Genomic DNA, 24,800 nt, shown 5'->3' with positions numbered 1-24,800 from the left:
TCCTAGTGACAGCAGCATATACCCATGGTCTGTGTCCCCCAATGGATCCTTCGAGAAAGATTTTACGGCAAGCAAAAAATATATATCCTTTTTCACAAAGCAAGAACACAACATACAAAAACAAAGTTTATTTTATAAACTAGTGAATTGACAAAACAGGAACATTACTTTTAAAGATTTTTCTCCGTCATTACATAACTTCCCTGCTGTGCTTCTCATTACATATTCACTGGTGTCACACTGTTTCCAAGTATCACATTTAACAGCTCCTATTTACAATAACATTGTCTACAAGAAATCGTGAACAGTTGCTTCATTTCAATTGTTAAGTAACTTAGAAATTGAGATGGACTATTATCAACCCCCTTGAAATGGTAAAGTTTTAATCAGAGTCGCTGTCACTTTCAGCTTCCTTTATATCTACACTAAACTTGTACTCCTGGTCACAGCCCATGTAAGCGTCGCTCATGAAGTAAAGGGTGTAGTTGTGAGTCCCTGTAGCTGGAGCCACAAAATCCAACTTCACCTGAGGGAATGAAAAGAAAGAAGGGTATTAGACTTCCCAACAGCATTTAGGTACCATTTTCAATACTGTAAACAATTCAGCTTTATACTCTATTGGAAAACACAAGCAGCTGCCATTTTCTGTATCTTACTTTTTATCTTTAGGTCAGGATCTTGTGGTGCCATATTGCACACAATATAATAGGCAAGATTACAGCACAATGTCACATGCAATATGCTAGTAAGCAGGGAGACTAATTAATTTTATCCAATTATTTCATACGCATGAAGCTGTGTGTAATCCCATAGAAATATATTACGTTTTTCTTGGTAAACTGAAGTTATTGTGGCGACATGACCCAAGGTAGGTTTCACAAGGTAATATCAGTATTTTATTGTCCATATAATAGCTTTAACACCCAAATGACCTATGGTTAAAGTGAACTTTGATCACTATAAAACTCTATATACCTGCATTTATTGTGTAGGCTAGGATAGGGACTGCATATACAGAGAATAAACTCTGTTGTCAATCACTAGGAAGAACATTTATTACTTCTTTGAGACTGCATTTGCCTATTGACACTTAAAAGGGGCTCGTCACCTTAAACACTTATTTCATAAACCATTTCATAACCATTTCAGTGAGTATAGTTTATTACCAGCACAAACTGTATGCCTTCTCTGCAGCTCTGTTCACACATCACGGAGTTCCGCTCCCGCTCAGTCCCTGTATGCAGCCAGACAACTCATTGTCACATCACCAAGCCTCCTCCATAGCAGCACGTGCTAAAGCAAGCAGCGCACATGCTTCTCCATAGGCAGCCATGGATGGACAAGCCTGGCTGCATACAAAGACAAGGGGCAGAGCGGGACTCCATGATGAAAGAAAACAGGGCCGAAGTGAAGCCTCAAAGTATGTGTAAGTAATACATTGCGGTGGTTTATTTAAAAAAAAAAAAAGGTAGTGTTAAAGGTAGGCAACCACTTTAACTACCAGCTGTCAAAGCAGACAGCCTGCCACTGTCATAACATGAAGGATGAATGTCTTTCATATGTCTGCTCCCAGGAAAAATTATTGGAAGTAAAAGATAAAATTATTCTCTCTTCTAGACTATATGGATAACCCAGACTCACCTTGGCCTTCTGTTGAAGTGTCAGTCTCTTGATGGAAATCAGGCTGTTTGATTTAGCATCTCCAATGACAACCCACCAGCCCTCTTCACGTTTCTGTAGAGATATAGATGTAAAAAACTCAAAAATTAATTAAAAAGGGGTAGATTATTAGCTAAATAAAACAAACAGAATGAAAAACACGCTGGGAAGTCAAGCTTTACAAAGTAAACACATTCAGCTGGATGCGTGTAAAGTTATGATTTTTGGCAAAGACTCTTAATATATATAATATATAAGACTGTAGGACATACCTGAGGGAAGAGAGGAGCAATAACAGGTCCTGTAACTTCCTCTTCTCGTTCTAGCTGCACAAGTACCACCACAGCTCCACCACTGAAAGAAAAGAAAATCACATTAGACCACAACTGCATAGACTAAACAAAGCCAACTAACACCTTAGGACATTGATGCTGATTCTTAGCATACCCCCATAGACAAAAGGTTGTCAGAGACCTAATGTCTATGAAGAGCAATACAGAATAACCACTTCCTATTTACACTGCTAGAAACCATTGCTATATTGAACATTCCAGGAAACCATGTTCATAGCTTCTCAACATATTGTCGCATTTTCAGAACTTGCCTCCTAATCGATTCCTTATCTGCCACTTCATAAGAGAGTTCGATATTGGGATAACGGTTGCAGAATCTGGCCACGTCAGCCATCTGGCTATCTGAGAGTTGCAGCAGCTCTGTACGATCCTCATCCTCCATCTCCATAATATCGAACACACTCTCCACTCCCTGCATTACGAGATAAATCAGAAATCATTGGTGTGCCCTGAAAGCTGTACAATGTGAGAATGAAAAACATTCTAAAAGGCTAGCAGCTATACAAGCACAATTTACCTTATCAGTACACCTCTTTATATGTTCAATAGTGAAATGTGGCAACTGCTTCAGATAGGAGTCCTTAGACCACATGGCTTGGGTGACCATTTGTGCCAATTCCATAGCAGCAAGAGCTGGACTTAGCCAACCATTACTGGAGAGCACATCCACACAAGCCTGGATGAGCCGGATTGCCTGGGGAAGAGAAAGATAAAACATTAAGTGGGGCCATTCTAGGAGGACTTCACAGACATTAACTTTTACCTTATTCCTCACCTTACTAAGAATCTCCTCTGTGTCTGACTGCAGCTCTGCGCTCAGTTGCATTCTGGAGAGGTGAGCCTGAAGTAGCAGGTTGGTCTTCACATGGGGGTCATTGAACTTGGGATTAGTAAGCTTGTGAGGAACTTTCTGTGCCAGCTGGAGGTGGCAAGGGTAAAAGGGGAGAATATTTTCATAATCGCAGACAATTTCCAAATCACAATAACAAATCCAGTCTAACGTATTTGCTTTCCATACTATTTACACTGCTATTTGCTTACCTGGCGCAGCAAGTTATCTTCACGATGGCGGATAGGTATGCTTTCGTACTCCGCTGCATTAGAGATGATTTCTATTAATCCCCTCACCTTGGTCTTGGCATTCAAGGACATGCTAAACAATTCTGTGAAAGAAAAGTAGAAAAAGAATAAGCTTGGTATGGAGCAAGTGAGTATTCCTCAAGGGTATAAGGAAGGAGTGAGGCGGTTATCTTCACCTATAGTGGTGTAGTTGATGTAATAATAAGCTGCTATCATGCCCAGATTAAGAGGAGCAACATCCATTTCATCTTCAATGCTGATGCATTTGGACTGTTCCAAGTCGCTGAGCGTCTGTTCAACCAGTTCCGATAGATGGTCTGATAGATGTCTGTGAGACACCCCTGAAACATACCCATAAAATTACTTTAGTTATTCAGAACCTGAGGCAAAGAGCTGAATGATCCATCACAAATGGTTCCAATATGTATTCTATTCTCACCCTGCAGGTTGTAGTAGTTAGGATTCTGTGTCATCCGCCTGTACAGGAAGGTCCAGGTCAAGTAGTCTACTGCGTCCTGTTTGTTTTCTATGGTCTTTGTGACAATCTCTGCATTGAAATGGTCGTGTAAGCAGTGATCCAAATGAGATTCAACCGGCAGAGGCTCATACAGGAATTTCTTAAAAAAGTCCTGGAAAAAGAAAAAACATGAGTAAACATGGACAGATTGATGGAGCCATTGTAACTAAATGTAAAATCTGATGTAATAAGTAATCAGATATATGATATAAATTAAAGTAACATTTTGAGTGGTGCATTATATTTCTACACATTAGGGTTTTCTCACCTTCTTTGATCCTTGACACATTATAACACATCGGCCTTCATCATCTTGCAAAGGTCGGTTTGCATACCCCACCATTTGAAGAACATCATAGATAGGATAATCCACATACCTAATAAAAAATTTAAAAAAAAATATTAGAGGGTAAGATATAATACAGCAAATACATTTACAGAATAAGCCATACGTACGCATGAATCTTTCCATTGTAATACTGAGTGTCCATGATAATAACCAGATGAGCAGAAATGTTCAGACCCCAGCAAAGGCTGCGAGAAGCTACAATCACCTGCACGGCCCCTGTAGTGGACAAGAAGGATTATTATCTAAGGGACACAAAACTGTATATGGTACAGGAGGAAATAAGTGGTAAGCTTGAAGTGGGGGACACAAAATCCACTGACAAGCTATTCATGGAATGATATCAAATGACAGCAGCAGAAATTGTGAAGACATGATACTAAAAGCATTTTGGAAAGGTACAAAACTTAATATAAAACGTATAACATTTATTTATATACTGTTTAGGATTATTAATATACTGTTTAAGGTTTAACCTTTATTAATATACTGTTTAAACAACTACAAAAAAACAGATATAATACCGGAATTAAACAGCTGTTCCACAATGCGCCTCTCTAAAGAAGAGAGTCCCTCGTGCAGATATCCCACACCATTCAGAAGGGTCTCTTTCAACGTGCTGTCACTAAGTTTCTCCAGGTAAGGTGCCATATCTTTTTCTGTACAGTGAAGAAACCTAAAATAAGAAACAATAACCAACATCAGTACTGTGCGTATTTTATAGGGAATTCTCCTTTGAAGCCATTTTGTTTTAACCATACCTTTGACGTTGAACATCAGAGGCGCATGTGGTAAGTATATCAATAGCTGTGAGCCGCGTCTGCTTCCGAGATGGGACAAAGACAATGATGGGCTTTTTAGGCGAGTGCTTCACAATGGCGTGGTAAACTGGCTTGGCCATGGAGAGCAGTCTGGTTTGTGTGTGACTGATATTAAAACCCTAGAAAGTAGACATGGGGTGAACAGGGATGCGTTACAAATGGCATTTAAGGTCTGAATCATCAGGTTTACCAAGCTTGGTAATTCTATATCACAAGAGTTATTTCAGAGATACTGTCATATGGTGATATTTAGTACAAACACAGTAAAGACAAATAAAAATTCTATGAGTTCAGCATAGACTGGGAGTTATCATATGCTAAAGACCAGTCAACTACTATGTAGGAGATGTTTGTCCAACGTTCATTTGACATATATTGTTCTCATGGGAGATAAGCTACTGCTAAAGTTGTCTGGCAGCAGCTTATTCCATATCCCCAATTAAGAACACATGCACACTTGAATGAACCAAACAATGCATGTGCACTTGGGAAAAATAGCTCTCAGCTGAGCCACTGAGCCAGCATTTAGTCGAAAGCTACTGAAAGTGTATGGCCACCATAAGGCTATGTTCACACAATGGATTGTTTTCCTGCATAAATTAAGTGCCAATACACTTCAATGGGATTCCGCTGCAGAAATTCTGCTTTCTCGAGAGCGTCATTGGGGGACACAGGACCATGGGTATATGCTGCTTGACACTAGGAGGCTGACAATAGGCAAAAAACAAAAGAAGGCTGGCCCCTCCCGGCAGGATATACCCACCTCCTGGCTCTGAGCAACTCCGTTTTAGCTTAGTGTCAGAGGAGGCTAGACACAGGTCTGGAGCTCTCCAGACCTGGTCTTATTTCTTTTGTTTTTTTCCTAGTCTCAGGTATAGACTTTCTCTCCCTTTTTTGTTTAATCTAGCGTGGGGCGACAGGAGTATGGCGCTGCCTGATCCCCCACATGCGAGCTAGGGGCACGGTGCATCATGGATGGGCCATTAACCCCTCCTCGCCAACAACCAGCGCCAGGTGGTGTACCTATGGTCCGGGTCCCCCAATCGCCCCTGTTCGCCATGGCGGCTAAAGGCAGGTGGCACTAGCTGGTCGAAGACGTCTGGTTGAGTATGTAGATCCCCCTGGGTAAGTATGGTGGTCTCTCATGGTAAGTATCTCTCTCCCCCACCCCTACTTTCTCCATGGGCAGGGGGTCTCTATTCCCCTGACTGGGGGTCAGAGGGGGCAGTAGCTGGGCCAATTCAACCTAGGGGGGTTAACTGTACTTCGGGGACCCGCAAGCCCGGCACAGGCATAGGGGTTAACCTCCCTCCCTACCATGCCGGCCCTGCATTCCGGTTGGAGGGGGGTTAACTTTAGATTCTTAGGGGTTAATCTCCCCTTTCCCCTCCTCCTCTGCGGCCCTGCATCCTTGCTGGAGGGGAGGGGTAGCTTTGGTCCCTTAGGGGTTAACCCTCTCTACCTCCGCTGCAGCCGTGCGACTTACAGTTTTCCCTGTAGCATGGCCGCAGTCTTCCTACCTACGGGGCCCGGGTTCGGCGGGGTTTCTGTCAGCGCGCACATCGCACAGCCCGACTTCACTGCGGGCTTGTCTCAGGGGCTTGTTCTGGGTGGCGCGCTTCTCGGCCTGCGCCGCCCGGCTGGCTTCTTGGCACTGCGCCCCTGATTCTTGCAGGCCGAGGATGCGGGCAGGTCATTAATTGAGTCCGCGGCTCGGGCCTGCAATCTTCGGTGCGGTGCCGCGTCTTCTGCTCTCAGCGTGCGCTCCTTCCTCCTATCACCTGGGAGTGCGCGCAGCACAGGGGACTGTACTTCTGGTGTCGCCCAATGAGGTGGCCTTGCGCGCGCTACGGGGGGGGGGGGGGTTTCCTCCCCTTCTTCCTGCCTCACAGTGGTCCAATGCTTCCCTCTGCCGGCTGTTTTCTGCCGTCCCACTGCGGTTCTTCCAGCTGTTTTCAGGACCCTCTCCGGACACAGGCACCTGGGTGAGATTACTCCTTGTCTGTGGATTGTCTGACTTACTAGTGCTTCCCAATGTCCGACATCAACCGCCAGGGGGGCACCCACAGCTCGGCGGCCATGAGGGAGGTCGCGAAGATCCTCAAATGGGCAGAACTTCAGGTTCCGGCCATCTCGGCCGTGCACATTCCCGGAATCGACAACTGGGAGGCAGACTTTCTAAGTCGCGCCACTGCGGATCCGGGCAAATGGTCTCTCCACCCGGAGGTCTTTGATCAGATTTGCCGTCGGTGGGGAACGCCGGACGTGGACCTGTTCGCGTCACGTCAGAACAGGAAAGTCCCTCTCTTTGTGTCCAGGTCTTGGGATCCCCTGGCGCTCGCAGTGGACGCCCTGGTGGTTCCCTGGACCTCCTTCGCCCTTCCCACCTCTTCCTCGGGTCGTCCGGAAGCTCAAAGCGGAGGGGGTCTCTGCCATTCTAGTGGCTCCGGACTGGCCCTGCCGCGTGTGGCATGCAGACGTGGTCAGCCTCGTGGCAGATGTTCCCTTCCGCCTTCCGGACCATACCGACCTTCTCTCCCAAGGGCCCCTCTGCCACCCCAAATGACTTCCGCTGTGTTTGACGGCGTGGCGGTTGAAACCGGGGTTTTGAGGGCTCGGGGGGGGGGTTCCCTCCCGCGTTATCCGGACTATGCTCCGTGCCCGTAAGCCCTCGTCCGTCAGGATTTACCACTGCAACTGGCGGACGTATTTCTGCTGTTGTGAGGCCCGTTCCCTTTCTCCCACCTTCTCTATGCCGAATCTTCTGTCCTTCTTACAGTCTGGACTGGATATGCCCCATGCCCTCAGTTCCCTTAAGGGGCAGGTTTCGGCCCTGTCTGTCCTTTTCCAGCGCCCTCTGGCGTCTAACCCTCATATTCGCACCTTTTTGCAGGGCGTGGCCCACGAGGTCCCTCTTCGGTCCCCCACTGCACCATGGGACCTTAACCTTGTTTTGGATGTCCTTCAGGGCGCTCCGTTTGAGCCTCTGGGCTCAGGTTCCTCTACGTTTTTTCTCTTTTGAAAGGTGGCCTTTCTGGTCGTGGTCATGTCCCTTCGCCGTGTCTCAGAATTGGCCGCCCTCTCCTGCCGCTCCCCCTTTCTGGTGATTCACCGGGACAAGGTGGTTCTTCGGCCGGCGCCCTCTTTCCAGCCTAAGGTGGTGTCTCCCTTCCGCCTGAACGAGGACATAGTGTTGCCCTCCTTCTGTCCGTCACCTTCCCATCCGAGAGAGCGCTGGCTTCATAAGCTGGACTTGGTCCGGGCCGTGCGGACCTATTTGTCGGCCACCTCCCCCTATCGGCGTAGTGACTCCCTGTTTGTGCTCCCCGAGGGGAGGCGCAGGGGACTCCCGGCCTCAAAGTCCACGATCTCCCGGTGGATCTGTTCCGCCATTTCGGAGGCGTACCGCTGTAAGGGTCAGGTGCCTCCCTTCCGCAGGTTCGCAAGGCCGCGACTTGGTCGTCCCTGCATACCTTTACCAAGTTTTACAGGGTGCATAGTTTTGCATCCTCCGACGCAGGCCTGGGCCACAAGGTTTTACAAGCGGAGGTTCGAGATTCCGCCTGAGCTTTCTTCTGCAGGGGTTGGTTTGCCCTCCCCAGGGACTGCTTTAGGACGTCCCATGGTCCTGTGTCCCCCAATGAAGCACTCGATTAAAGTAGAATTTTGGACTTAACGTAAATTGTCTTTCTCTGAGCTTCTATTGGGGGACACAGCACCCACCCATTGTTTTGTTTGCGGCCAGCTGGTTTTCACCCTTCTGGGGCGGTGGTGTTCCCCTTTTTTGGTCGGTTCCTTTTTATGGATGTTGTGTTCGACTGTTTTTTCTGGGCTGGCTCTCCTCCTGCTTTGGGACAAACTGAGTTGCTCAGAGCCAGAAGGCAGGTATATCCTGGAGGAGCCAGCCTTCTTTTGTTTTTTGCCAAAATTCTACTTTTCCACATTCCACATAAAGAAAGGTCCTACACCAAAGCAATGAAAGCAAAGCCCCATTTTACGTAAATTGAGAATTTTCATGCAGAATTTCCACATCATTTGGCCGGAATTCCGCATCTTTATACATTAAAGCATTCTGCTATTCTTAAATATATTCAGCCATCCCCCACGTTCAATGGCAAAGAGAATAAGAGAAGAAAAATTTAAGTCTCCTCATTCTTCCTGCCTTTTAGCCAGAAAGCTTTGAGAAGAATTATTTTTTTAATGTTTCATGCATTTTTTATATTTTGTCATCTGGAAATCCAGTTCTCTAATGAATGCTAACATTTGTGGATAACTTAGAAATATCGGCCATTTTTCATGCAAAAATCTTACCTGTATGTGTAGCTCCAGGGGTACAGGCCTCACATTAGGGTGGAAATTAAAAGTTGCTGTAGCACTGCATCCAAGCCAGTGAGCCACATCTTTGGCATTAGATAGAGAGGAGCTGAGAGCCACAATGCGGATTGGCCTTTCAATCTGGGAGGAGATGTAGCGCATACGGGAGCAGATAACCTCCAACACAGGCTGTAGGCAAGAAGAAATGTAGTGTATTATAGTAACCTATTAAGCTAAATTTAAATGTTCATACAAAAAGGTGAAAATGATTGACAACTCTGAAAATGTAATGTACAACATAATAATGTAGGAAAAATATTAAGAAATTGGAAGTAGTACAGTCTTGGCAGAGATCATCTCACCCCGTTGGCTCCACCAATGAGATGAGTCTCATCTACAATGAAGAGGCTGACATTTTGAACATTTTTACGTTGCTTCCAGCGTCTAGATAAGATGTCCCACTTCTCTGGTGTGCTGATGATAATGTTCCCTTTTCCAAGAAGCTTCAGATCAGTGCTGGTTTCACCAGTCAGCAAGACAACCTTCTTATACAGTCTGTCCTGGAACTTCTCAAACCAATCCATAAACACCTACATGAAAAATCAGAAAACGAAAGAACCGGTTAGAAAGCACACAGTCTCCAATTATACGGTAAATTCCTCTTGCTTTCCACAGGGACAATTCCATACACACACACACACAAATATGACATATACATATTTGTGCATGTCATTCAGTATATGCAATATTTTGTTGTCTTTTCTTAATATTTACTACTACTTGAATTGACTAATTTTAGCAACCTCCATATGTCCATATGAATGTTATGGACTCTCCAACTCTACAAATCTGAGACAAGAGCTGCTAACCAGAGGTGGCTCAATATCAGGTGAACCAGGTCAGACCATGTATCACTTAAACATTAATTTAAGCTCCGTGGACATTGAAAACTACATCTCCAACAAAACATCACTCCTCAGGACATAGGTAAAAAGAAGTCATCACTAAAACTCATGTCGCTAGATTCCTAGCTTACATATTCGTCAATGTGATATATACTGACATCCGTGAGCTGAAAAGTAGCTTTGTGAAAGTGAATAGATGAGTTATTAGCATAGATTTCCATAAATGAATCATATCCAAAAGCTGACATATACAGCTAATGAATGCACAGAAAGGAGTAATGGGATAATGCAGTCGATTGAGTGACTGTGTGGGCGGAGGACAGATTAAATATGTACAGATTCCTCCGGAGAACTGAAACACCAAACATACACAAAACTCCAATTACTGCAAGAAACAAAAGTAAAATCTTTAGAAATGATTTCTGAAAGGGAGAAGAGGATTTAAGGTAAATGAATACAAAGTAATACCCCTGTGGTACTCATAGTAAAAGGCAGGGAACTTTAGTGGGAGGATGGAAAAGTTTTTGATAGAACATACCATTACTACTTACTACCTACTGCTCAAAACTGAAGTCAAAACACTACTAAAAATTACCATAATGCATGCTAGAAGAAATTCAAGGGGGCAGACACACAGTTTAACAGAACTAAAGTCTTAGTGGGACAAACAAAAAAAAAATGTAAATTTGTATAAGTCATAAATGGAAGCTCAAAACTGCATATCTACTCAATATAAATATACATAGGTACAGCTAGGACAAATTTAAAAGGAAGACACAGAAGCTTCATAACAGAGAAAAGTGAATGCTTTAGGAGGGCATTTAGGAGAAAAGTTTTAAAGTTATCTGCAAAACGGACTTGCAGAAACCCAAACACATACTGTAGAAACAGCCATTGGCATCTGCAGAAATTTTTACAGGGTGAAACATGTTATCAATCATGCTCCTGTGATTCTTGACAGTGTCGGTGAAGCTAAAAGTCCAATTCTACTGCCCAAGACTAGCACTGAAAATCAAGTGATCAGAGTTCCTGACATCCCCTCAAGTTCATGTTTTACCGTATCCTGCTGCCAGCCAGAATAATAGAAACCATTTGAACCTTATTTTTTAAATTATTATTTTTACTCAGGAGTCAGTCACCTGTGTACCATAAAAGTCAGTGCCCACTTCTATAGCAAAAATGAGCATCCGGGAGAAAAGGAGGAGGAAAACTCCCATGTTAAGACATAGTGATGTAAGTGACCATAACTGGCACTGCAAATTAAACTGTAATAAATTCTTTGCGGCTCTAACATAGAACCATGAAGAAATCTTTTTAACAAGCATCTGGGGAACTTGGGAAGGGATGGGGCCATATCCCTGCTGATGTACATGAGAATGTGACACCAGAGATTGCGCAAGTGGAGCCGGGAGAAAAAAAATAATTTAAGATGCAGTTTTCCAGAAAAATAATTCACCAAAGGATGATGTTTAATCATATCTGAATGTGATGTGGAAGGTTTTTGTGCTACTGGAATTACCTGTTCAGCCAGAGCCTCCATGGGAGTGATGTAAACACAGCGACCTTCTGAGTTCTGCAACAGCATACGAAGAATGGCAAACTCGGCACAGATAGTCTTCCCACTACCTGTAGGAGCTCCCACAAAGACGTTGTCATCGCTGTTATACACAGTGTTGAATACTAAGTGAAAAAAGAGGGAAGGAAGACATTAAATGTAAATTATTTTACTACGCAATCAATACAAGGAAGGTGACATTTTATTAAAAATTTTAAGATAATTACACTGATTTCAATAAACCAATAACCCAAACTGCACATTACAAATGAACCACCGGATAAGCTGGCTGTTCCAACAGTCAGGAGAATAATGAAATTCATCAGTGAAAAATGAAGACCATTTTTGTTAACATAAATCTTCTCTGCTCATAACCACCACCTACGGTTACATGTAAAGATGTCCATTACAGGAGGTAAACAATAAATATCCATGTGGGCCCACTGAGGCTGCAGGAAGAACACAATCTTCATGACACACTGAATCTCAAAAGTATGGACAATCACAAAAAAAAAAACACTACGCACCCTGAGTCTGAATAGGGTTAAAGAAGGGAAATTTGTCTTGGTAAAGGCTCTCAAAAGCGCTGTTTCTCAAAGCAGAAACAGGAAGTGGCTGCAAATCCAGTAGTTCTGTGGGAGGTGGGTATTTCTCAGGCAGTATTAAGTGACGGAAAGAGACAGGAAGTTGCGTTTCACAGGCTGCAGAGACAAAAAAACAAAAAACAAATATTAATCCTAGTTCAATAGTGAAAACAGTAACATTCATGTGTCTGGGATATTGCTGCTTAACCCCTTAAGGAAGCAGGGTTTTTCCGTTTTTGCACTTTCGTTTTATCCTCCTTTTAAAAATCATAACCCTTTCAATTTTGCACCTAAAAATCCATAAAATGGCTTATTTTTTGCGCCACCAATTCTACTTTGTAACGACATCAGTAATTTTACCTAAAAAACGACAGCGAAAAAAAAAAATCGTGCGACAAATTTGAAGAAATAACACCATTTTGTAAGTTTGGGGGCTTCCGTTTCTACACAGTAAATTTTTTGGTAAAAATGACACTTTCTTCTGTAGGTCCATACAATTAAAATGATACCCTACTTTCATAGGTTTGATTTTGTCGTACTTCTGAAAAAATCATAACTACATGCCCGAAAATTAATACGATTAAAATTGTCATCTTTTGACCCCCTATAACTTTTTCATTTTTACGTGTACAGGGCAGTATGAGGGCTCATTTTTGCGCCATGATCTTAAGTTTTTAGTGGTACCATTTTTGTATTGATCGGGCTAATTTTTTCATGATCTAAAAAGTGACCCAAAATACGCTATTTTGGACTTTGGAATTTTTTTGCGCGTACACCATTGACCGTGCAGTTTAATTAACGATATATTTTTATAGTTCGGACATTTACGCACGTGGTGATACCACATATTTATTTTTATTATTGTTACATATTTTTTATATGGAATTTGGGAAAAGGGGGGGGGGGTGATTTAAACTTAATAAGGAAGGGTGTGTTTTTAACCTTTTTTTATTTTTCTCTTTTTTTTATTTTTTTAACACTTTTAGTCCCCTTAAATGGGCACTGTCACCAAACTTTTTTTTTTTTTTATATGTTGTAGTACTTATGTACTACAACATATCTCTAATATACATTTATTATTATTTTTTTATTAAAATAGTTTAATTTACATTTAAAAACCGGCCACTAGGGGGTCTCCCTCCTAGTGGCCGGCTGCAGCCTGGCGTGACGTCAAGCTTGAATTCGGATCGATGCCGGCCGGCCATCGGTCCGAATTCAGTCAGGTTGTGCTCGCTCCCTGCCTGTCAGACAGGCGGGAGCAAGCGCTCTTCATTCAAACCGTGAGTTCTAAACACCACATGACCAAGCCCCGGGCCAAGCGCGTGTGATTAACAGCTCTGTCAACCAATGAGCGAGTTTTCCGCCCAGCCAGCTGCATACTGACTAGTAGAGTGGACTCCATAGTACGGCGCCGACTCCAGTGAGTGTTTGGTCCGGTTATATGTGTAGCTTGGGAGTATGGCTGCCGGTCTTCCGAGGAACAGAAACCGCAACACTTCTCCTGAGCACAGATAGACACACACACACCCCGCACTGCATGCTGGGAGTAGAAACGTGACATCATAAAGGGGCAAACTAAAAGTGCATGGAGTGAGTGGTCCCCAGTGTTTCCCAAACAGGGCACCTCCAGCTGTTGCAAAACTACAACTCCCAGCATGCCCAGACAGCCGAAGGCTGTCTGGGAGTTGTAGTTAAGCAACAGCTGTGGGCTCCCTGGTTGGGAAACACTGTTAAGGTGCATGCACACCACGTTGCGGTCGGACCGGGTTGCGCGGCGGGGAGCGGGATGTGCGGCAGCTGCGGGCATCACAGATACTGTTTTCACCTATACAGAGTGCCTCCAGTTTCCCCACTGCAACTCCCAGCATGCCCTGACATGATGTCAGGGCAAGCTGGGAGTTGTAGTGGGGAAACAGCTAGAAGTACACTGTATAGGTGAACTAAGGGCGGAAGTGTCCCCCACCACCACCCCCCCCCCCCCCACTGGACCACCAGGGAGCTTTTAAATGTCCCTTTAGACACTGCTGTCAACTTTGATAGCGGCGATCTAAAGGGTTAATAGCCGACCGCGTCATACAATGGTTGCCGTCTCAGGATGAGCCCTTCCTTAATCGGCAACCGGTTAATGTTGTTGTCCAGTCCCATTATTTTTACTAACAGCTGACATGCCTATAATGTTACAAAAGGAGTAACACTCTTCTTTACACCTGCTACTCTCATGCCGATGCTTCTCTGATGCCACATCAGTCTCTGATTATCTGGTCCAACGATAACATGGTGTCACCATGTGATCACTGCAGCGACGACCCTACTAAGGTCAGATTGGCTGTGGTGATGAAAAGTCATGTCTACAAGTCATCACACTGAAGCTGGATGAACAAGCAAAGGACCATGGACGCAGGAACACAAGAACAGATTGCTAATGCTACTTTTATGATTTAGCAGGATTTACAGCAGTTAAAAAAGCAACACCTTATGGGGCTGGACAGCAAATGATGTGCAGCATGGCCGGGGACATTGCCTGTCCGCATCATACCGACAAGCTAAATATACTGCACAAGGCTCACCTTGTGGGACTAGTAATACAAAAAATAATAATTCATAAAAATAAATTAATATAAATGATAACTTTTTCTCTCATTCTACCTTTTAACATTAAAAAAATACAAAATTAAAATACAAATTTTTGGTCACAACCGTAACAACCTAAACAATAAAAGGAGGAGATTTCTCGTAGCCTTCATTGGGGGGACACCTATACTGATTGGGTATATGCTCTTTCCACTAGAAGGCGCTGACACTAGGAAAAGAAGTCTGCTCCTCCCTGGAAGGACATACCCACCCACTGTTAGTGAGGAAATCAGTTGTCACAAAGCTGTAGGAGAAGCCAACAAGAAATATGTCTGAAGTACCCTAGAAAAGAATCCCGGATAAAAAAAAATAAAATCCAATAACCAGAAAAGAATATCTGAACAAAAAAAATGAAGAAATGATTGGGTGCAGTGTCCCCCAATGAAGGCTACGAGGCTTTTAGAGATTTTATGGCGAGTACAAAAAAAATCTCCTTTTCTTGGTCGCTCTTCATTGGGGGACACCTATACTGATGGGACTTACCAAAGCAGTCCCCTAGGGTGGGAATAATCACGAGCGAAAGGTAATCAGTACCAAGACCGAACCCACTTGTCCGTAAGGCCTGTGGATGAGACCCCAGGCCAGAGAAAATTGGGGGCCTAGAAACAGAGCTCCCAGAAGATCCCCCAGCCATGGAGATTGACTGGGCAGCCAAAAGGAAGGGACCGTCCTTCGCAGGGACTCTAAACCTACGGTCCTCAGAGATACCAGAAAAAGTCAAGTAGGAAGCCAGAAGGGCTGGGACCATCCTGGAAGGAGGTAGGAAATCCACTCTAAAAGGAACACAGAACCAAACAGAGGGCTAGTCTGGCAGGGAAACAAAAATGGAAAACGGCACAACAAAAGAAAAAAAAGACAGAAACTGGCTCTAGAGAGGCCTGGTGTGGAAGACAAAAGATCTGAACACCCAAAACCCTTATCCAGGATAGTGGCCAAGACAAGGAGACCATCCAGTCCTGGGCCCCAGTGGTCCAAGCGGACCAGAGCACTCAGAAGCAACAACCCGTCAGGACAAGAACGGAAGGGGAACCCGGCTGGGACTCCCAGGCTCTGGGCACAGAAAGTTAACTCTAGAAAACTGTGGAGTCAGTGTAGCGCTACTGATACAGTCAAGGGAAGGAGGAACACACCCTACCAGGGAGATTGTGCAGAGGGGGGGAGGAGAGCAATGGCAGGACCCAAATTACAGACTGCGGCTAGACCAGCTGTCGCCGAGTCACACATGATAGCAGAAACCCCTCAGACAGAGGTGAGTGCAAAGGCTGCTTGAGCAGCAGTAGATAACCAAAAAAAAAAAAAGGAAGAAGGCCAGGCTGCAATAGTGGTCAGTAAGCACACAGGCAGAGACAGCGAAAAGCTCTACTGAATGCTCTCAGTTTAAAACCAAAAGCCCAGCCAGATATCCTACCTATAAAGTACTAGTAGTAGTAGTACAAAATAGTCCCCCTAGTGGAGGGGATAACAAGGGGTGGTGGAGATGAAACTCAGGCACTGACCGTGCCGCTGAACTGTCTGTGACGCCCCACCAGGCCCCATGCCAGAACAGAGGTGCTCAACCACCACAAACCTGTGGAAGCAAGATTACAGTAAGGTCCAAAGCACACCTCACCGAAAGAAGGGAAGGTGAACTCTACATGTGCCGAGGGACCTAACATACGTAGGGACACAGACATGGATACCGCTTGATAGTACTGAGAAACCAAGATTGCACACATACAAGTGAGTGGGCTCAGCCAATATGAATCAACAGGGGGTGCTACTATGCGCAGGGCTGTGGAGTCTGTAGATAAATGTTCCGACTCTGGAGTTTTCTGTACTTCCGACTCAGACTCCCCGACTCCTCTGTATTAATATGTGAATGTATTTTATACATTCCTTGAAAGAAAGAAAGGCAACATACATGCCATTACCACAGGACTACTGGCTGGGAAGCCAACAGTCTACTGTATTGAACAATTTGTGTGCTAATCTGCTGCTGAAGATAGGGCAGTGGGAGGATCCAGGAAGGGGCATTTATTATAAAACATGATTTCCATAGTAGAATCCCATAGTCATGTTTAAAGTTTAAAGGGGTACTCCGCCCCTAGACATCTTATCCCCTAGCGTGACGTCATGGCTCTGCCCCTCGTGACATCATGGCCCGCCTCCTTAATGCAAGTCTATGGCAGGGGGCGTGATGACCACCACGCCCCCTCCCATAGACTTGTATTGAGGGGGCTGACCATGATTTCACAAGGGGCGGAGCCGTGACGTAACAATGCTCCAGCCCCTGTATCGCCCATCATTACGCACAGAGCAAACTCGCTCTGTGCAGTAATGGTAGCGTGGTGCCGCAGCGGCAATCCCGGGGGTCCCCAGCAGCGGGACTCCGGCGGTCTGACATCTTATCCCCTATCCAAAGGATAGGGGATAAGATGTCTAGGGGCGGAGAACCCCTTTAAAGCTAACAATCGAGTTTACAAGTTTTTATAGCCTTAGCTGAATGGCAGCAGTTTTTCCAATGGTTTACAGCTTCAATCTTGAATTATTGACCCTCCATTCACTTATACAAGTGTCTCTAGTCCTGCAAAAAACATATTTACTTAATCCCTCATCAGTGAGAGGCTAGGTTACCCATGGGTTCCCTGTAACAGCAGAACACAACACTATGGAAAGTATAAGTATTGCCGCTCCTAATTGTGCGTTGCATGCCATATAGTGAAGCACATGAAAAGCATGCTTCTTCACAGTCACCTAACATGTTTGTTTTGTGGTTACGTGAGGCACTGCATGCATTGGTCTTTATTCTTAAAGTAGAAAATTCATTAATTATAACTTTTTGTGAATTGGGACATTTAAACTTGCTTTTTTTTTTATTCCAATCTAAATTGTTTGCCGACTCGGACTCCAGGTACCCAAAATTATGTCCGACTCCACAGCCCTGACTATGCGTATCAAATATAGACACTGAACCAAAGATGCTTTTAATTGTATTGTCTGCTTTTGTTAACTATTTATGTATGTGCAATAAAATTATTTTCTTGGTACGTATATTGTGGGTGTGCGCTATGTTGCGTATTTCTTTTCTTTGTTGCAGAACCAAGATTGTAGACACTAAAGGAATCACAGACATCCAAGTCTGCAGTATGAAAAAGACAGGCTCAGCACCCAATGCGTCACAACCATGCCCCTAGAAGGCCAACGTGGGAACAGAGTGCTGCAGTTGCCATTAAAAGCCATGGAACCTGTAGGAAACACCCACACCCCCATTTCCTAATGGTGCCCCACACCAGGACTGCTGTCGCAGATACAAGAGATGAAGGAGATATGTGGGGCATGAGACAGTCTGAAAAGTAAAGTATAACAACAGGTTCAATGAACCCACAAAGACACACTTTGTGGAACTTCACATGGAAAGTGAGTCACCGGGATGCAGTGACGGGAGTGGCAGGAAGGGGGGGGGGGGTTGACCTGGTGGATTAGAAACCCTGCAGACAGTCTGGCTATATGCATAGGGACCATGGTCACACCTGGTCCCGTAGTGAGAACCACACATTGAAAGAGGGTTACCAGCCTTCAGCTGTGAGAACGGTAGACATGCAGAGGGGGACCTGGGATGTGGTGCATCGCATAGGGCACATGGAGCAACATGGGTTGACTCACTCAGAACTAAACCTCGGCAGTGGGATACCTGAACTTCCGTAGTTGGCCCAACGTAGCAGTAAATCATGGCTGATTCCGGATTCCTGAACGCACAGGATCACTCCTTCGAAACCTCGCAAAAAAAGTGGGGTACTGGAGTGTGGGCGATCTGATGGGCGACCTGGTGGTGCCAGAGACCATGCAGACGAAGTCTGGCTTACTGGCATCATCCCTGTGCACTTGCAGGAACCCTCGTCTAGAGTCTTCTCACGCAGAAAGGCAGGGCTGTGGAGTCGGACGAAATGTTGGGTACCTGAAGTCGGAGTCGGCAACCGACTCAGACTCCTACAAAATTTAGATTGGAATAAAAAAAAAAAAGCAAGTTTAAATATCCCAATTCACAAAAAGTTATAATTAATGACTTCCCTACTGTAAGAATAAAGACCAATGCATGCAGTGCCTCACGGAACTGCAACACAAACATGTTAAGTGACCGTGAAGAAGCATGCTTTTCATGTGCTTTACTATATGGCATGCAACGCACAATTAGTAGCGGCAATACTTATACTTTCCATAGTGTTGTGTTCTGCTGTTACAGGGAACCCATGGGTAATCTAGCCTCTCACTGATATGGGATTAAATAAATATGTTTTTTGCAGGCCTAGAGACACTTGTATAAGTGAAGGGAATGGAGGGTCAATAGTTCAAGACTGAAGCTGTAAACCATTGGAAAAGGGCTATAAAAACTTGTAAACTCTATTGTTAGCTTAAAGAGGTACTCCGCCCCTAGACATCTTATCCCCTATCCAAAGGATAGGGAATAAGATGTAAGATCTCCAGGGTCCCGCTGCTGGGGACCCCCGGGATCGCTGCTGCGGCACCGCGCTCTCATTACTGCACAGAGCGAGTTCGCTCTGTGCGTAATGACGAGCGATACAGGGGCCGGAGCATCGTTACATCATGGCTCCGCCCCTCGTGAAGTCACGGCCCGCCCCCTCAATACAAGTCTATGGGAGGCGGCGTGGTGTTCGTCACGCCCCCTGCCATAGACTTGCATTAAGGGGGTGGGTCATGATGTCACGAGGGGCGGAGCCATGACATCATGCTGCTCCGTTACCCTGTATCGCCCGTCATTATGCACAGAGCAAACTTGCTCTGTGTAGTAATGAAAGCGCGGTGCCGCAGCGGCGATCCCGAGGGTCCCCAGCAGCGGAACCCTAGCGATCTGACATCTTATCCCCTATCCTTTGGACATATGGGATTCTACTAGGGAAATCATGTTTTATAATAAATGCCCCTTCCTGGATCCTCCCAATGCCCTATCTTCAGCAGCAGATCAGCACACAAACTGTTCAATACAGTAGACTGTTGGCTTCCCAGCCAGTAGTCCTGTGGTGATGACAGTATGTTGCCTTTCTTTCCTTCAAGGAATGTATAAAATACATTCGCATATTAATACAGAGGAGTCGGGAGTCGGAAGTACAAGAAACTCCGGAGTTGGAACATTTATCTACCGACTCCACAGCCCTGCAGAAGGGTACGGGAAAACACTGCTAAGCACGTGGCAGCCCAGTGGATAGAATCACCTTCACCCTGGAAGATCAGGGGAGGTTGAGGAGCCCTGGATTGCATCCCTGTCACCCTGAATAGGGGCGATAGGACACGTAGGGTATCTTTTGCAGACACTGTGCCATAGCAGTGGGACAGTAACTCCTGAAGGGCGACCTAGAGGTGTAGGAGACCACTGTCCAGCTTACTAGCACAGGGTCCCCTTGTACCTATAATGACACCCTTCTGGACTCCTCACATTAGAAGAGGGGTTCAGAAACTCAGGCCAAGCACGCGACAGCCCTATGATGGGAGACCGGTGACGGCGGAAACCGAGCAGACAACAGTCTGGCTTTTCAATAGAGAACACCTACAGGCACTGGTGCCCTATTGTCGCATTTGGAGGTGCGGGGAGGCCTGGGGCCATGGATAGTATCCCAACCATTCTGGGAGATCAGGGGAGGCTAAGGTGCCGTGGATTGTATTCCTGTTGCCCTGCAAAAAATCCATTGTACACGCCGGGTCACACCTTCGGACACCACTTGTTAGAGGTGGGGAGCCAAAATTCCAGCCATGGATGCGGCAGCCATGTGATGAATTACTGGTGGCAGAGGAAACCACGCAGACCACTGTCTGTGGTATTGGGTCCAGTCCATGTCCACGTAGGAACACTTGCTTGAAAACCTCGCACTAGAAGTGTGTGTGGGGGTGGGGGGGGGGGGTCCAGCACAATAGCCACAGATTCCGAAGACCTATAAAAGGACCTGTGGGAGAAAATGGATACCACTGCGGTTTCCCAAAACCCTCCTGGAAATAAAGACCATAAAGCGGACACTATGTCAAAAGACACATGAGAATAAAACACCTGGGAAAGGCTCTCACAGCTAAGCTCAAGGATGAGGATGCATCTGCAGGGGCATCCCACCGGGGTCTCGCCCTGGGGAAGGGGCTGGAATGTGGCTGTGGACGCAGTAGACATGTCATGGCAGAAATGCCACGCAGAATATCCCTGAGCTGGCGAAGAGACCATTTCCTCTTCAGGTGATAAAGCAGGGTGGCGGAAGCAAATATTAAATTGGCACTCATTAAAACTAATTTTTGCTATTGCACTCCTTATGGTAAATAAAAAATATTTCTAATATACTTTGTTTTAAAAAAAAAAAAATTAAGTTTTCTATATTGCACTTTCTGTGTTTGGATTTTGGTCCAAAGTCTGTGTATAAGATGGGGGGAAAATGTGCTCGAGCTTTTTTAAGCAGAAAAAAAACGTAATTTTTTTTATACAAAGTATATTAGAAATATTTTTCATTTACCATAAGGAGTGCAATAGCAAAAAGGAGATTAACGCTTACAGTAAAATCTCTTTCTCGAAGGATCCATTGAGGGACACAGACAGTGGGTGTATCTTGTTGTCTCTAGGAGGTGTGACACTATGGTGATAAAAAAAAAGTCAACTCCTCCCAGCAGGATACACCCGCCTTCAGGCTCTGAGCTAGTCAGTTTAAGTTCCAGAGCAATAGGAGGAGACCAATAAGTCAAGGAAAAACCCAAAACTGTCCGAGAACCAGAATAAAAAACATAACTGAACACACCATCGGACAGAGAACCAAGGAAAAACCCCAAAAGGGCGGGAGCTGTGTCCCCCAATGGATCCTTCGAGAAAGAGATTTTACGGTAAGAGTTAAAAAATCTCCTTTTCTCTATCGGCCCCATTGGGGGACACAGACAGTGGGATGTACCAAAGCCGTCCCTTGGGTGGGCAGATAAGTAATCAGGCAGACGGCTGATCCACTGCCGCCTGCAACACCTTACGCCCCAGGGAAGAATCAGCCGATGTGAAAGTATGAACCCGATAAAACCTCGAGAAAGTGTCCAAAGACGACCAGGTAGCCGCCTTGCAAATCTGCGAGGCCGAGGCTCTATTCTGGAGAGCCCAGGATGCCCCAACAGAACAAGCAAGTGGAATGAGCCACAACCTTGAAAAAAGGAATCTTCCCCTTACAGACATAGGCTTCCGAAATGGCAGACCAAATCCACCTAGAAATGGTGGCCTTGGAAGCAGGTTGTCCCTTGCGACGACCTTCCGTCAGGACGAAAAAGGAATCAAACTGACGAAAGGAAGAAGTGGAGAGATAAGAGCGAACAGCCCGAACCACGTCCAGCTTGTGCAGTAAGCGCTCCCTAGGATGAGAAGGAGCAGGGCAAAATGACGGGAGGACAATATCCTCATTGAGATGAAAGGCCGAGACCACCTTAGGTAAAAAGGAAGGGTCTGGCCGGAAAACGACCTTGTCCTGGTGAATCACCAGAAACGGAGAGCGGCAGGAAAGGGCTGCCAATTCAGACACCCTCCGGATGGAGGTGATAGCCACCAGAAACACCACTTTCCAAGAAAGGAGGTGGAGAGACACTTCTCTAAGGGGCTCAAAGGGTGCACTGTGGAGGGCACTCAGAACCAAATTCAAGTCCCAAAGGGGAGAAGGTGGAACAGCGTGCGCCACTCCTTGCAGAAAGGTCCGGACATGAGAATTAGAAGCCAGGGGCCGCTGGAAAAGAACAGTAAGGACCGAAACCTCACACCAATGAAAATAAGACCTCCAAGTACGATGGTAAATCCTTGCAGAGGAGGGCTTAAGAGCCTTGAGCATGGTGCGAATGACTTGGGAAGAGAACCCGCGGGCCCTCAAAACCGTGGTCTCAACTGCCACACCGTCAAATGGACTGAGAAACAAAGGATTTTTCAATTTATTTTTGTAAATGAAAAGAGCGCAGGAAGCAGTGCGCTGCTAAGGGACCCTGAGGCCAGAACCCGCCGGACCCCTGGGAGAGAAAGGTAGAGAAATGCCAATAGAGCGCCCCAGACCCCTGCAGCATGCCCAGTCACTGCCAAGCAGGAAGCAACAGATATCACTCGCGCGCTGCGGGGAGATGCCGGAGCCAAATGGCGGGCCCCGCTGTCTAAGCACTCGGCCTCCCATCGCCCCGGGAACAAGGTGAGGGAGACGGGCGGAGCATGAGAGATGCTAAGTGGTGCCGATGAAAGTGAGGGCAGCGCAAAAGGCAGCCGGCAGAGGAGCAGAGCCAGCTGTCTATATATGTACAGTACCGCTGTGCGGCGAGAGAATGAGCTGCCACACAGCCCACCGAGCCCCTGCACCAGAGAGCCCCAATAAAAAAATGTCAGGGATATCCCCCGATGACAACCCCCCAATAATCCTTAGGAATAACCCCTGTCTGGGTAAAGGCGGGGGGTTTGAGGATTGCTGTAGATGGGGTTGCCGGTAGCATGACCAGGAGGCTACAAGGTTAGCCCAGCTGAGGAGCCTGCGCTGGGGAAAAAGAACCTCGGGATGGAGAAACCCTAGCGGAGTACAGAAGGGGAGGGGAACAAAGGGGGGGGGGGGGGGGAGGATGTTAGACATACTCACTCCGGCGTCTTCAACCAGTTTATGGCCACGCTGCATCATACCAGGCTAAAATAGCAGGGATAGCAGGGGCAGTGGGGGACCCGGAGGGCAGACTGGTACAACCTCCAGGCGCTGGCCATTGGCGAGAAGGGGTTAACAATACATACTCTATGCTGATGCCCCTTCATCGAAAGTGTGGGGGAACAGTGAGCGCCCTGCTCCTGAACCCCTAACTGTAAAAGGGAAGCAAAAAAGGAGAAAAAAAAACCTAACTAAACAGCCCTTACTAGAAAATAAAAAAAAAAAGACCTGACACTAGCTAAAACGTATTACCTCACTTCCAGCGGGCGTGTATATCCTGCCAGGGAGGAGCTGACTTTTTTTTCCTAGTGTCAGCACCTCCTAGTGGCAAGAGCACATACCCATTAGTATAGGCGTCTCCCAATGAAAAGCGACCAAGAAATAAAAAAAATTATTGATCATGTAAAATTAGCTATTAACCTGTTGGGGACGAAGGGCGTATGCATACGCCCTTGCGTCCTGGTACTTAAGGACGAAGGGCGTATCCATACGCCCGTGGGAATTTCGGCCCCCGCCGCACGGGGACCGGGCCGGGGTGACTGCTGATATCTATCAGCAGGCACCCCGTGCAAATGCCCAGGGGGGTCATTAGACCCCCCCATGTCGGCGATCGGCGCAAATCGCAAGTGAATTCACACTTGCGATTTGCGCCGATTCCGGGTCATTACGGGTCTATGGTGACCCGGAATAGAAGGGGGATCGCGGGTGTCTAAGACACCCACGATCCCCCTAAAGCGATAGGAGTGAGGTGGCAGAGTTGCCACCCCTCCTATCTCTGCTATTGGTGGTCTAGACGCGACCACCAATAGCAGATCTGGGGCGGAGGGGTTTACTTACGTTTTCCCCGTCCTGCCCTCCCACAATAGGCGGGGCAGAACGGGGAAAACGAAGAGGACCGGGCGTCGACGTCCACTTACCCCTCCGGAGGCTGCGGAGCGACGGAGATCTGCGGCGGCGTGCGGCAGAAGAGGACGGCTCCCTGGATGCGACAGAAGCCGGTGAGTAGTTGCATAGCAACATCTAGAGGGCTACAGTCTGAGACCACTATAGTGGTCTCTAGACTGTAGCCCTCTAGATGTTGCAAAAATACAACTCCCAGCATGCCCAGACAGCTGTTTGCTGTGTGGGCATGCTGGAATTTGTAGTTTTGCAACAGCTGGAGGTCTGCAGTTTAGAGACAACTGCACAGTGATCTCTATACTGCCCTCTAGATCTTGCAAAACTACAACTCCTAGCATGCCCACACAGCTGTTTGCTGTCTGGGCATGCTGGGAGTTGTAGTTTTGCAACATCTGGAGGTCCACAGTTTGGAGATCACTGTTCAGTGGTCTCTAAATTGTAGCACTCCAGATGTTGCAAAACTACAAATTCCGGCATG

At 46.2% G+C, this 24,800-nt stretch overlaps 1 protein-coding gene across 1 annotated transcript in view; it reads right to left on the bottom strand.

Annotated features, from left to right (window-relative positions):
- Positions 1 to 130: 130 nt before the first annotated feature.
- Positions 131 to 24,800, bottom strand: part of SNRNP200 (small nuclear ribonucleoprotein U5 subunit 200) — an 83,437-nt gene continuing 58,767 nt past the window's right edge. Inside the window, exons 29-45 of the mRNA XM_056571354.1 lie at positions 12,078 to 12,251; positions 11,515 to 11,675; positions 9,453 to 9,680; positions 9,088 to 9,279; positions 4,717 to 4,895; positions 4,480 to 4,631; positions 4,066 to 4,174; positions 3,878 to 3,986; positions 3,532 to 3,721; positions 3,269 to 3,433; positions 3,054 to 3,175; positions 2,788 to 2,931; positions 2,530 to 2,706; positions 2,264 to 2,424; positions 1,932 to 2,013; positions 1,642 to 1,734; positions 131 to 526 (exon numbers count right to left, since the gene is read on the bottom strand). Coding sequence (XP_056427329.1) covers positions 383 to 526; positions 1,642 to 1,734; positions 1,932 to 2,013; positions 2,264 to 2,424; positions 2,530 to 2,706; positions 2,788 to 2,931; positions 3,054 to 3,175; positions 3,269 to 3,433; positions 3,532 to 3,721; positions 3,878 to 3,986; positions 4,066 to 4,174; positions 4,480 to 4,631; positions 4,717 to 4,895; positions 9,088 to 9,279; positions 9,453 to 9,680; positions 11,515 to 11,675; positions 12,078 to 12,251 — 2,582 coding nt within the window. The 3' untranslated portion in view covers positions 131 to 382. The remainder of the gene's footprint in view (positions 527 to 1,641; positions 1,735 to 1,931; positions 2,014 to 2,263; positions 2,425 to 2,529; positions 2,707 to 2,787; positions 2,932 to 3,053; positions 3,176 to 3,268; positions 3,434 to 3,531; positions 3,722 to 3,877; positions 3,987 to 4,065; positions 4,175 to 4,479; positions 4,632 to 4,716; positions 4,896 to 9,087; positions 9,280 to 9,452; positions 9,681 to 11,514; positions 11,676 to 12,077; positions 12,252 to 24,800) is intronic.

Source organism: Hyla sarda, chromosome 4 (genome assembly GCF_029499605.1).
Source record: "Hyla sarda isolate aHylSar1 chromosome 4, aHylSar1.hap1, whole genome shotgun sequence".
Classification (NCBI taxonomy): domain Eukaryota; kingdom Metazoa; phylum Chordata; class Amphibia; order Anura; family Hylidae; genus Hyla; species Hyla sarda.
Note: the sequence above shows the minus strand (reverse complement) of the source record. Positions and strands in the feature narration are given on the sequence as shown.